Raw genomic sequence first — 14658 nt, 5'->3', positions numbered from 1 at the left:
TGATCCCACAGTGGTCTGACCATGAACCAACCTATTTGGAAAAAAGCCAACTTGAATTAAAATGAAAAAATAAGAAGGAATTTAGACAAGGAAGAGAGAGAAATCATCTTTGTGTTTGCCTTATTCTTGCTGCTGGAATTTTTGTGCTCTGAGAAATTAGTTTTTTCATGTCACTAGTCCATTCATTGACAAGCGTCAGATTGGCACTGACACTGTTTGGATAATCTGTGGTAAAAAATGATAGAGCCAAATAATTAATTCTGGTTGGTTCCTATGTACTGTTTAGTACCAGCACATAACTCATAATTCTTGCTAGAAGATGAACTGTGTATAATTGTATAAATGCTTTCTCACTTTATCTATCAGACTTGATTTAGCCTTTTCAAAACAAAAAGGGAGGGGTTACTTCTTGAAAGAATTTTAAACCTATAACAATGTGCTTGTTATACTTCCTTGGAGCCTGATAATTCTTGAAAAGAATGTATTCATCCCTTCTGAGAGGTTTAATCATTAATTGTCTAATTTTGACTTTTTCTGACACATTTGGATCATTTCAGTCTTTGTATGTAACGTGTGTGTAGATGCAAATCCACGTGGTCATGCAGCTGTAACCTCTGCATAAGGACAAGTGTTGCAATATGCATCTGTAGATGCACCTAAATAAGGGTTAGTGCTTAAAAAGACCCAAAAGGACAAAGCGTATTAGAACTTAAAAATACAGTGGTGTCAATGCTGCACTGTGCTCAGTCAGGTGCAGAGGGTCTTAGGGGTCTGCCTTGGCATTAGGCCTTGCTTTCTTTTGGCACTTTGTGTTGCATTCCTGTAGAGTTAAGTGAAATTCCTTTCAAGTCAGCTAGAACTCTGCCCATCAAATCCATCCTGCTTCTGCCACCGTCTCTGGAGCCAAGCCACAGCTTTCCTCTGCTGTTCACTGGACGGTCCTGCTACAATTTCCCCTCACTTACTGTCTCTGTAGGGCCATTTTTCATGTGGAACACATGTGCTTGCCATAGACCTCAAGTGGACATCATCATCTGTTGTTTTTTTGAACTGAGTGTGGTGAAATATTTCCAGTTTTTCTAAAGGGACTTTTTGTGTACAACAAGTTCTGCTTTGTGTCTACTGATGTCTACCCAGAAAGGGGTGCCACAGGGAGGTTTATGTTTTTCTGATGAAGTAAACTTACAAATTCACAACAGAACGTCAGGGATTGTCTCAGTGACCTTTATATGAGTATCATTACAAATCCAAAGTTACCATTTGTAAGGAAATAATTAATTTCTTTTCATGCCATTAGGAAAATATAGAAATATAGATAATTTACTTGATATATATAAAGTACTTTATATACCTCCTGCTCATAATTACATCTGCTCTTGCAAAGTCCATCTAGCAGCCTTATTATCCTTAAGCCATATGTTTTCTTTAACATACATATTCCATTATAATGAACACATTTAAAACTATAACACCGTAAAGCAGTAGAAGAGAAAACAAAGTGTAACCCTTTTTTTTTCCACCCCCAGTTTATTGATGGTCGACTATCAAAATTAAATGCAGGAAGAGGATTCTCTGATGTTTTTGAAGAAGAAATCACAGCAGGAGGCTTTTGTGGAGGTACAGAATTAATTTGTGTGTACTCATTGACACTTCTTCTTTGGGAAGTGATTTCCTCATGATGTCCTGTAAATTTTAGAAGTCATTAATCTTGTTACTGCTTCATTGTTTCCCTTCGTTCTTGGAAAGGTTTTAGGCGTTAACAAATCACTGCTGGGACACATACTATTACGTGTCTGGTTATGTCAGTATATTAAATGAAGATATGTTTGTTTAATCCAGTAAAATAATTCTTGTATTTCAGCAGAGGATGGGATATCACTCTAGTGTTCACGTTTATGTAATATGATATATTCTGTGTAAAATATTTTTAACATGTTTCATATTCGTGATGCTTAACTTCTAGATAGTTATGTTTTCCATGAGCACTTCTCTTTTTTCATATCTACTTATTTCTGTAGTGCAGAAATCAGACTGATTTCCTAAATGTTAAGAGAAATTTGCTTTCTCCAGCAAATGTGTTCCTCTGAAAAAGGGAAAGTTTTTTTAACTTTTATATATGATCCGAGAAGGGACATGGAAGTTTGCCTTCCCTGTAAACAACAATATTATTCTTCATGTTGTTTGCCTCAATTGTGTTCACTGACAATTGTTACAGTGCTTTTCACATTAGGTAACCCATATGGAAGGGTGCACGCTGAATCCAGTCCTGATTATTGGACAGGATTGTTGAAAGGTTTCCTGTTGAACGTTTAGTACAGGTCTATTGTTATTTGAGGTATTGTCATGTTTTAACCCCAGCTGGCGACTAAGCACCACACAGCTGTTCACTCTACCCCAGCCAAAATCAGCACAGGTATAAAAGATGGTATCAAAATATTGGATCAAAATATTCAAGACCAGCACAAATACTGTTTTATGGTCAATCTTGAAAGTAGTGTAGAAGCTTCCTCAGTGAATGGAGGTTATGTGATATGAGCAAATCCACAGAGTTGCATATGGCAGCCTCCTTTGCAAGACTACTTTTGAATGGGCACCCACAGAGAAACTATCAAGTGGTGCAGAGCCATCTGTACCTCCTGCAAAACACCTTTTTTGTACTCAAAGTACATAATTGCTTTTGTTCAAGATTTTCACTGCCTTCTCCTGCCCTCTGTGTCTTGTGCCAAGATCTAGCACATAATTTGTGGGACTTTTTCATGATTAAAGTGTGGTTAGTTATACAGAGATTTACTTCTTTCCTGCCTTTTTAGGGTAACTTATGCTGCTCTGTAAACAGATTCGAGGCATTGAGCATCCATTATTCAGATAGGTGATGTCAGTATTCAGAGTTCGTTCGCTGGCTGCAGTTAGGGGTCAGGAGGCTGCAATAAAACTGCAATAGAAGTTAGATAAAGCTTGTTTCTTGGCTGGGCTCTGGCAGCCTGTGAACCACGTCTCACCTGGCTCTGCTCAGGAGGGACTGCTCAGCTCTGCTATCAGTTCTTGGGTAGATTGTACTGCATGTGTACTTTTCACATCAGGCAAGCTGAATATTGCCAGGCTGTGGACAAATTGCTTAGGGCACATATTCAGTATTTACATAACTGCTGTCTCATTATTGTTATGAAGTGCAGGACTAACAATATGTATGCAATGGAAGATGACATTTTGTGACGCTAATGGGGTAGAACTATGATCTCTTTGCAGAGTTAGCTCCCATCAACTTGACCAGGAAGCCCAAGGTTTTAAAAAAACGGGTGAAACTCAGATTTCAGAAAAGTCACAGAAAGTTAGTGTGAGTTACAAGCTGTTAAAGGACAGGTGAACACAGTCTTAACTGTAGAGAGTATAATTTAAAAACTACTGAATCAAATTGAAAGTGATTCTTTAAGTAATCTCTTTTTAAATTGGCATTTTTCCCCATATGCAAGTGTAACTAAACCAGAAAAGAAAATTAAACTGGAAATTGAATATTAAAACTTAAATTTCATTTTTTAAATTATTTTTTCAATAAAAGTGGTCAAAACTTATTTCTGTATGTCTATATCTGAAAATAAATTTGTCAGCCATCTTCATTACAGTTTGCACTTCGTGCTTAAAATTTTATTTTCTCTTACAAGTATTATTCAGTGAAAGTATTAGTTCTCAAGAGTTTTATGTAACTTTCAATACAAGAATATAGTGATGGATTGGCTTAGCACTTGGATTTCTTGTAGAATACATTAATTAAAGTAATCTGTAATCACTTGAATTTTACTCCAGTCTTTTTCTTTTCCATTAGTCTAATGTCAATGGTGGTAGAATAAGGAAAATTGAGAAAGTGAAAACATTTGAAACTACAGCTCAGACATGGAAAAAGTCACTGTTAAGGACACCAGAATCCAGATGATATATGAATATTATTGATGAGAATTGAAGTTATGAAATGTCACGTTAAAGAAAGTAGTTACAGTTCATGCAGTTTCTTTAACATACTAACAATTGTTAAATTTCACCCTGTAACATGTTATTTGCATGCTGCCTTCTGTGACAGGTCTAGGGAGCTAGATCAAATAAGTGAAAAATGAGTTATTTTTGCTTATTTTGACGTTCTTAGAGAGAGTCTGAGAGTCTGGCTTTCTCAACATTGCTTGTAAAAAGTTTAGTGGAATGTGTGAAAGTGCCTGATATGAGTATAAACAGCTCGTTTTTTTTCACCTCATTGAGAAACTTTGGAATACCTTTTACAGTGATCCAGTTAGTTCTCAGAGCTGTTCTAGGAGACTGTGTTGGCCTTCCACTAGTCACTGCAATAATTCTACCCAGATCTTGGTTACTTGATTATTGCAAAGGTTAAGAAGTTTTGAAAACTCCTGTTAAAACTCTGCAACTTCAAGATGTATTGGTATGGTCCTTTCAAAATGGTCAAACTCTGAAACTTCAGCACTCTTATCGAAGTGAATGTCTTGTATGGGGTCTATAGCAGCTCATGGTACTGGAGTATTCAAGTGACTGATGTACTCTAAAACTTTTCAGGGATCATGGACCTAATCTTTGGCGTTCAGCTGAAGCACTTTTAGGAAATAGTATTCATTTCTTCATCAAGTAGAATTTAACCTTGTCCTTCATGACCAGTTTAGTGGCACAGTAGTCTTCGGTAGTCCTACAGAAGCCAGTAGCTCTCACTTGCCTTTAGAGTGTCTTCTTTGTGAAAGAAAGTAGATATAGTTCAGAATTTAAAAGGATTTTTCCTACACAGGAATACATAGTTGTACCATAACCCTTGGACTTTTCTCTCGTTCTTTTTCCTTGGGATTGTACCTTCTGCATCCGTGTCACTGTGGGGCTTGAAAATTTACCCAGAGGAATCTTTATGGTTGAATGCAATTAATGATATTGTATTCTTTCCTTTGAGTTAGTATTTTTCTTTGTAGACTTTCTAGACTTTGTAGACTTTCTTAGTGTACGTGTATTCTTATCTTTACATTCCTTGTCTGCCTGGAAAGAATTAAATTTATAAATCATCCTCCAAGGCCATTTTTTTATGTATATAGTGAAGAGGGTTGAAACATTTCAAATGTTGAATGTATGTTTTATTGTGTTATATTTTACATTTCTATTTCAGGAAATTCAAGATCTTACCAACAGTGGATGCATACAGTGAAGGTATAAACTTGGTTAAGTAATTATGCTGACTGCCTTTAAGTCTTTATCCTTTTTCTTACATCTGTGTAATGGTAAAAGTTTGTTCATTTGTGAGGAAAATGTAAGTGTGTTCTGTAATAAATAACATGTCTATGGTATGTGCAATAATTTTGTGGGTTTTCTTCTTGAAGATTTAAAAAACCACCAAAGTCTCATACGAAAAACAAATAGCAAAATGCATAAGGTTTTTCTCTCTGTATAGTTAAAGATTTCACTGCTTTCTGTATCATGTTACATTCCATAACTGTGAATTAGGTGTGACAGTACAATTTGATATGAAGTTTATCACTTCTAGTAAATAGCAATTCTGTTAATATGGATTTGTGCAGTTTGGCTAGCAAAAGACCCTTGGTATAACCTTGTTATTCTGCAGGATTAGTAAAATATATTATTTTAGATTAAGAGAATTCTTGTGTGATAAAATGAGATAGTTCTTTCTGTGGGGTCAAAGTATTTTTTAGTCGCATAATAAATATGATAGGAACACATGAAAAATAGCCTTAACTTCTGAATTGATTTCGAAATGGTAACAGTGAAGAGAGAATACTCTCGAAGAATGAGAATACATCATTCTGTTAGAATGCATTGATAAATGTGTCAGCCGTGGTCATGACGTACTGTAACCCTTGTGTGGCTGCAGACAGCAGGTTGGAGAGGAAACATAGCTGTGGTTGCTCTTACCCATTTAAAAGGAAAATTGTTATTTCTTCACAGCACGCTGTTTATTTTTCCTTGCTGTTGTCTTAAGGTTTGTGTTAAAATGTTGCTAAAATACATTTTTTGTGCATTTCAGAAAGGCGGTGCACTGATCAACACAGCGATGACCAAAGCCACTCCGGCTGTGAAAACAGCATATAAATTTGTAAGATCATCTATTTCAAATAAATAATATATAAAAATACTGCAACTTCCTACAACCTCTCGTTCTTCCTGAATGCTTAAAAACCTAAGCATTTTTTAAATGTATTGCAGAAAAGCACTTCAGCCTTTAGAAAATGTCTAGCTTCACTTTTCTCATCTAGCGCTAGGATTTAGAGTTGATTCAGAGTCTTCCAGATAGCTTGTACATAAAAATAGACTTTTTCAAAGCATTAGTGCACTGGTTTTGTTTCAGTTTTAATACACACTAGAAGCTTATTTGAATATCATTTAGCTATTTGATACACAACTGCAATTTTGCTTTGGCACTAAGTGCTGCACTGTTGAAAAGATGTGGTAAAGCATCAGTAATGTGTGCAGCAAATCATCTGCTCTTTTAAAGATGGTATTGGAATACTCATGTTTAACTGGATTTAATGCTTATACTCTTGATGTTAAAAGATCTTGTTTTCGAAGGCTGCCGAAGCAGTAAAACATGTGAGACTATATGGTATTGTGCAGTATGGTAAAACAGCAATAGTATAAAATGAAGTGGGAAGTATTTTAGGGTTCTTTTTTAAAATATATGGAAGAGAGTTTTGGCTTCCTTTTTGCTTTTCTAATTGTTTCGCTAGTTGGATGCATAATAAGTAGTCCTGAAATAAATCAGAAAATCAGTCTAAGCTAGTGTATTTTCAGTAAAGTTTTCAAACAGAATTTTTAATTTTACATCACTTGAAAAACACAGCAGTCACGGAGAGAAACAGGTAAATAAATTAAATATACTTCATATTCATGGACTCATTTATAATTTAAAAAGTGGTTCATTAACAGGTTATCTGCAAATTATTCATCTTAATTTGCACTTAGACGGTGGTTACATGATCTTCTCCCAGCCTTCAATTTTGATAATTATGTCCTTGATAGTAAAGGTTCTTCAAAGTGAACTTCTGTACATGCCAGGAAACACTAGTAAATTTTTGAGGATCCATGTGTGTATGGTATTCATATTTATACCCCATTTGATTTCTTATGTGGTTGCCCTTTATGGGGCCTGCTACTAGAGAAATGAAATATGGATTTCTTAATTGTTAGATAACCGGTTGGTAGTTTTGAGTAATGTGCTTGGTACCATCCCTCAGAGTTAGAACAAAGCACTCCAAAATTCATCTAAATGCTGTGAGCATGATCTGGAAAGTTTAAAGTGGCTTTCAGGTTAGCATTTGCTACATGGCACCCCACTGTGCTGATACTGAGCTTATGGTTGTATGATTTAAGGATCAAAAAAACTCTCTGACCTCTTGATTCAAGAAAATGATTTTCTTTTTCTGAATTACCACATACAGAAAACCATAGAAAAAATAGGTAGTTTCCAGATATTTATGGCCTTGAATATATTTTTTAAAGTCCTGTTTTCAAGACAACCTTGAAAACTTCTATAGTTTTTACCTTTTCTTCTATTAGGGTTAGAGTTTTTGATGTTGTGCCCTACATCTTGTATTTTTTTCCTACTCCTCCCTTCTCTCTCTCAAATGTTTTTTAGCATAAGAACATGGTATTCGGTATTGAAAAATATTCTTGGCTGTTTTCTATGCAACTGTGATCCTTGTCTACCTCTTTTAATGCATACAGAATTTTCCCCTAAATAGCAGCACTATGCTGTTCAGCAACACTGGGCAAAATCTCCATCTACATATGAAATCACTTCATTTCTCTTAAGATTGATGTTGCCCTGCAAGTTGCCAGACTGGAACACTGTAGCAGTTATCTTAAAAATCTTAGCATTTTTTCAATGTACTTTTCTGCTAAAATGTCTTTTCAAATTTAAAGGAGCATTTCAAATAAAGGAGTGATGTATATGACCATACTTAGCCTGTCCCTAGTAATAATGGAAGATTTTTGAGTATGTATGTTTTCACAGCATTGGCATGCATGTACTGAAAAAAATCCTTAAATGTACAGGCAAAGCATGAATATAAAAAAATATAGTGACAGTGCATGTATGAAATTTGTCACAAAGGTTATTGCTGCTCTTTATATCACCAGGTGTTTAAAAAAAAAAGGTAAAATAGGTATGGCATAAAGCATGTTCTGTGACTACAGCCAGTGTCTTGCAGAGCTACTCAAGTCCCTTTCTTTCTCTAGGCAAAAAACCAGGCAAGGCAAGGAATAAAAGAAGTGAAGAGTAAGTTAAAACACAAGGTATGTGGTGCACTTTTTACTTTCTTACATTGCTTCCTGTATCAGTTTGAAGCTTATATGTTACAAATCACATGAGATTTGTGTTTTTAATGACTTTTGAAATATGCTTAGCCCTTTGTTCAACAATACATTTTTCATAACGAGCCCTCTGGCAACTATCTGTCATTCTATGCATCCACTGAATAATCTCTTTATTGTTTGCATATTTTATCATAGAACAACAGAGGTCTTCAAAGATACATTAAGAGGATGTATGTTTTCATAAAGTTGATTGCTTTGATATCACAATCCCAGCCTTTACTTCAAGCTGAGAATTTGAGATGGGAGAGTCTTGCAGTACAATGTGTTTCAGAAAGTGTAGTTGTCCAGTTTTAGTTTTGCAAGATTTTTGAACAATAGCAATGTTTAGAGACGAATGAATAGTTTCATTAGAAAAGATGTTTTAGGCATTTTGCAGCTGCTTTTCCCATTCAAATTTTTGTTTCCACGTAAGATTTTTCTGTATGGAGAAGGAACCATTTTTTGGACAACTTTTGTGCTATTTTAAGAAAAATTTCAAAAATATTTGAACAATTCATCTTTTAAATGACAGTGTGTGTAATCCAGTGTCTTGAAAAGCTAAATTTGATTTTCTTACTACAGATGGTATTTTCATGACAGTAATAGATTGTGGCAAGATCATTTTGAATGCATTCTGCATGCATAATATGGAGGGTATGTTTGCAGATAGTGATTATAAATAAAGGAATTTAAATCTGTTTTGTTGCATAGGAGAGTGAGGAAGAGTATGGAACTTGCAGTGCTGGTGCAGTACAGACTGTTCCCATCTACACATCACATTATGAGAAAAGAACAAGCTCAGAAAAACGAAGACTGGCACAGGTAAGACACCTGAAACTTCTGTTTGTATTCACATGCATATGGGGAATTTGTTTTGCTACTTATAGTAGTGTTTTGGTGAATTTGTTTAAGATTATTTTACTGTCTGTGATGAGATAGTGTGATTAAAAGGCTGTGTTTGTAGAAATACTGCTATACTGCTTGTATGGAAAAAACTATATTTCTATTTCATCCCCGTTGAGAGGGGAAAGAACAGGAGATTTATAAGTATGGATTTGGAATTTAGTTCTTAAATACTGTTTTTGACAGAGGCTTCTCACAAAAAATTCAATCTGGTCTATTCAGAGATCTCTATTAAACTATCTTTTTTAGTTTCTTGTGGTGAGACAATAATTTTGTGTTTCTAATAAATTGTTTTGGCAACCATATGGCCTTTAACCTTGCTCAGATCATTATGATTTATTATTTTAATAATAAGTCAGCTAGTTAATACAGTGCCAATGTCTTGGCTTTTTTTCTCTAATCCTTTCTATTCTAGATTTGAAGTAACAGGTGTAGTGTCTCAACTTTGGCAAGTGTTTTAATGTTTTTGGATTCAGTTTGACAGTTTTATTTCAAAGATATCAACAAAATAGGTTTTGTAACACTTTTTTCTGCAAATTATTACCTGCATACATACATATTTTTAATAAAGAGGTGTTTATTTTTACATTATATTGTTATTGCATGTTTTTAGTATGTTATGTGTGGATTTTTAATGCCTGTATCTTCCTCATATGAGAATTAAGTCTAGAAATTCGGTCCAGCTGATCTAACAACATGTATTTTTTTGCTCTAGATATTGCAGCAATAAAAATCTGGATTATCTGTTTAATGAATTTGATTCCGAATTAATTTTTATCAGTAATAAATATAAGGCTTGTGAAATTTAACATAGAACTGATGCAGATTATTGCTAAATGATGGTGAAATTGTACATTAGCATTAAGTAATTTTTAGTAGGGTTATAAATAAAGCAGAGACTTTCTGCTTCATTGATCTGGTAGTGCTGCCCACTGTTATATACAGGAGTCTAGGGATACAAAGGAATATAATTTACCTTGGTACAATTAAACATTTCTTTTGAAGGCATGTATTCAGACAGAACAATTTAACTTCTGTATGTTTCTGTGGTCATACAGCTGTATAGTGCTAAATCCTATAATCGTTGCTGTTCCTGCAAGTTGTCTTTTAGCTTTAAAAATAAGGCAGGAGTGAATATCTGTCCGTAGCTGTTTGTATGTTAACCTGTGTGCAGACACACATATATATCCATGTACTTAAATAGGGTTTATTCACTAGCAAAGCTCGTAATAACAGCCCTGTGGTTTTGCCCCGCTGCAAATGAAGGTCCCTTGTTTTCTCCCCAGCACCAAATGTCATGTGAACCCAGTGGGCAGGAAGGAGCACATGGGGATTGCTCTCCAAGAACTCCTTCACCCCTCACTCGCACCATTCCCTCTTTTTCCTCCCCCCACAAAAGCAAACAAACAAAAAGGTTTTTAAAAAGTGATAGTTGCTACTCTTATTTTTGTTTTTATTCTTTGTGTTTGAATAAAATAACATAAATACAAGTTCTTTATTAATAAGTGGTGATTTTAAACTTTGCGTCCAAACAAAAATATATATTTGTATTCACAATGCATGTGTATGAGAGACTGTTTGATCTAGTACTGAAACTGCTGTTTAAAAGAAGTGAATTTCAGTGCCATTGTTGTCAGATTTAATCCTTTTTCTCTTTATCCTGCAATAACTCTTTATCCTGCAAATGAGCCTCTCCACCCAGATTTCTAAAATGATGTCCATGAGTGTTTATGTCAGTATAAGGATAGTGCTAAAATAGGATTCATGCAATTTGATACATATTTAAAGTAAGGACCAGATATTGATTAAGTTGTTATGTCAGTGTACTTGAATATCACCCCAAACCCTAAATAAACAATGAACAAAAGAGAGAGATTGCTTTTAATAGTCATTTGCTTCCAAACAAGAGGCATCCCTGCACTTTATTACTGTTTCTTCCCTAGTGAAACATTTAGAAAATTATAAATATAAAGAATTTGGTGTTACATTTTATGTCATATTAGATGCATGCGTTGAGCTTTTTGTTCTCCACTTCTTGGAAACAGTTAAATACTAACAGTACCTGAGATGCTGTAAAACGTATTTATTTTGAAAAGTTGTGTATGATATGAAAGTTTGCTTCACTGAGAAAGATTATTTTAAAAATTGGTTCATAACAGGATTTTTGGGGTCTGAGAGGATGTTTCCTTTACAATAAAAAGTGAATCTTCTTTTACCCCAACAAATAGTAGTTTGTATATGGGTCTGCTAATTAGTACGGTTATTTCCTGTTTTGTTGATGAGGCTTTAATAAATGTCAAGGGTACAGCCATGAAGATCTCCCAATTAGGCTTTGCGTTTGTAAAACCCAACCCCTTTGCTTTTGTGTGAAGATGACAGTTCCAACTGCAGCCTCAGCCTAACAGGGCTCAAGGGAAAGGATACTTCTCTGGTTTTATTGAAAACAAGGCCAGTTTGGCCCAGGGAGAATACCAGCACTGGTCACAGTGCAGAGCCATTTTTAACAATGAATATTTACTAAGCTTTATGACTGCTGTCATAGTGGCTTTATTTTTTTTTAACAAAAAACTAGCAGTAAATTAAAAAAAAGTATAGCGTGTAAAATAGCTGTCAAAACCTAATCAGAGGATAAATAATTAAATGTGCTATTGCAAACCGTAGTGATCAGCTTGCCCTCCTATAATTTGCATTTTGTGAGTCTTTCCTAAAAAAAAAAAAAGGAACTGAGGGGAGTGCACTCCTACGTGCCCGTGTGCATGCGCGTGTGCGCACACAATTAATCTGTGCCTCAGATGAATCCTTCTATCTCTGTAATATTCATTTGAGCTTTCCCTTGCTTAGGTTCGCTGTTCTAGGCTTTTTATATGTGTGTGAAGCTTAACTATATTGCAAGTCAACATTAACAGATGGATTGCCCTAAGCAAGGGAAAACCACAACAACAAAATCTAGTGAAAGTGGAGGATTGAAGCTTTTTATTGTTAAGCCTTATTAAAACCTTGGCATGTGCACTGCTGTTAACTGTTTCATGCCTAGAGCTAATAATATGTCTCTGGCATGTTTTATCTCTCACATTAATAAGGGATGTAGAATGTGTAAGAAATCACCAGCTAAAATTTTTGAAACAGAAATTAATGCAAGCATGAGATCGCTTCAGCACTGCAGTATCTTCCCAATGATGTTGCTGAGTTCCTTTAACTGTTGATGAGAGGGGCACAGGAGGGCATATATTAGACTGTGGTGCATTCAGTTTTTGCATAATCTGTTTTAGTTCTGTTTCATTATATGCTCCCAGGTAATGTAGGTTTCTGTGTATGCAGGGGCCTAAATGCAGTAGGAGCTCTGTAAAATTGTTCCAAATTAATATATAATTAAAAAGAAAATGTGTTTATTATGATCCTGGTTAGAATGCCGGGAAGATCAGTTTGATTTCATGAATATGATCTTTGTAATTTTGCTGTTATATTAGGTGTTAGGGTAGCTTATTGAAAATGGTGCATTTCAGGATATCAATAGTCCTAATGTATTTTGTGGCTAATAAAACACTCTTGAAGATTTGCAGAATACCGAATAAGAACTACCAGGTCACTTTGCAATTAGTAAGTTAGCAATACCCCCTTGTCTCTAAGGAAATGTATATAATAGTATGTGCCTAAAGGTACTACAGGTATCTTGCATCTGTAGTGGAAATCAGCATTTGGATTCTAAGTGTGGATTTACCAGGAATCCCTGTGTGTCAGCAATACTTAAAATGTTCCTATATTGAAGATACCAAGTGAACTATTTGCCATGACTTTGCAGGATCCAAATACTAAACCTTCCACTAAGAAGGTTTTAAAAACACTTTTGCGTAAGGTAATAAAAGCCAACTTAGACTAAACTTTTTTCTTGGCATGCTCACATAGAAGAGAACTACCAGTTTTTAGTCTTTTTTTTTTTTTAAAGCATATTGCAAATGGAGCTTTTTCACTTTTATTGAAGTATATCCTAGTAACTATACAATATAGAATTCAGCTTGCAGTAGATATACTTGGCATCTGTTCAACAAAGATAGCAAGTGTCAAGCAGGAAGATGTGTTCAGAATAACCTTACCTTCAGGAGTGCCCCATTTATCAATATCCTTACAATGGCCAGTAAAATAAATGACATAATCATTAGCTACAAAGGGCTTCTAGTAACTGATTACCCTCCTAACCTGAAAAAGGCTGTGAGAGTTGGCTATTCTGAATACTTTTTTTTTACTAGTAATATAAGAGAGGAGATGACATGCTTGTGATAATGCAGTGCTGAATATACTGAGTATTCTGTATAAGATTACTTTCTTTTGGAAAAAAAATCCACAAACAGCCCCACAATGGTTTCAGAAACATAAAAGCTCTGATTAAGGGCATTTACCTGTATTTGTATTCAGATAATGTACTTGAGATCACGTCTATGCCTACCATCCACAGATAACACTGATTATGTTACTGGAGGTCTCTTCTGCTCTCATTGTCTAAAATATTATAAATTGACAGATGTCATAAAGTAAGAGCTTTTTAAAATGTAAATCACATTTTGTAAATAAAAAGTAAAATACAGTGTTGAAGTAAGCTTTGGTTGATCAGTAAATTGTGATTCTTAGCTAATGTGTAATTTGAAAATATTGTAGATATCATTAGCTTCCTTTAATTTGGAGAAAAATCTTTTGTCTTGATGTGTCAAGTACGATCTCTTCATTCTGCAAAACAGTCAGATTTCCTTTTAATTAAAAATGAAAAAGCTATGCAGCCAAAATTCAAATTGTAGATTACGAGAGTGCCCTCTCGTGGCGCCGGTACCTTTTCGAAGAGGTGGAGGCACATGTATCCTCTGCCTCGTGCAAGTCTTGCTTGTTACAATAGAAAACCTCTCAGAAATCAACTGGTACTTCCTTTATTTTTGTTAAGTGAAATAGTACCTGGATTTTGTGCAAAGTAAGCATTTAGATGCTTTCATGTATGGTGCATAATATTCTTTTCCGGAATAGAGAATAATAAGCTACCAAGGAGAGGCAGAATTACAACATTGCTCTCTGCTCCCACCTGCCCTCTCTGCTAAACGGAGACAGTGACACTCTGCAGCAGAGTTCTGCTCTTCCTTCTGCACCCATAAAAAAGTGTAAACCTTGTGGCTTCTTGTCTCCCAGTTTTGCAGTAAAACATCATTTGAGAAACCTCTGCACAGATTACCATGCTTCCAGTTAAAAAAAAAATAAAAAATTAAAGAAATGGGAAATTAGGATAATGGCCAGGAAATCACTCTGGAATTTTTTCTTACTCTGAGCATTTTGTGAAATGCTTGGTTTTTCAAGGTAGAGTCATCAGCATATCTACCTCTGATCTTACTGAAAGAAAAATTTATTCAAGCAAAAACTTCACAGATACTTTTCCTG

General features: G+C 35.0%; 1 protein-coding gene across 3 annotated transcripts in view; it reads left to right on the top strand.

Moving 5' to 3' along the window:
• DENND1B (DENN domain containing 1B) overlaps positions 1-14658 on the top strand; it is a 157429-nt gene that overhangs the window by 125836 nt on the left and 16935 nt on the right. For all 3 annotated transcript variants that reach the window (XM_027666103.1, XM_027666102.1, XM_027666104.1), the window contains 5 exons: positions 1527-1617; positions 5144-5184; positions 6017-6085; positions 8227-8283; positions 9055-9165. In XM_027666103.1, the coding sequence (XP_027521904.1) occupies positions 1527-1617; positions 5144-5184; positions 6017-6085; positions 8227-8283; positions 9055-9165 (369 nt within the window). The remainder of the gene's footprint in view (positions 1-1526; positions 1618-5143; positions 5185-6016; positions 6086-8226; positions 8284-9054; positions 9166-14658) is intronic.

The sequence above is a fragment of the Corapipo altera genome, unplaced genomic scaffold, assembly GCF_003945725.1.
Source record: "Corapipo altera isolate COAL_440 unplaced genomic scaffold, ASM394572v1 119, whole genome shotgun sequence".
In the NCBI taxonomy this organism is placed as follows: domain Eukaryota; kingdom Metazoa; phylum Chordata; class Aves; order Passeriformes; family Pipridae; genus Corapipo; species Corapipo altera.
This window is presented reverse-complemented; position numbering and strand designations above follow the sequence as displayed.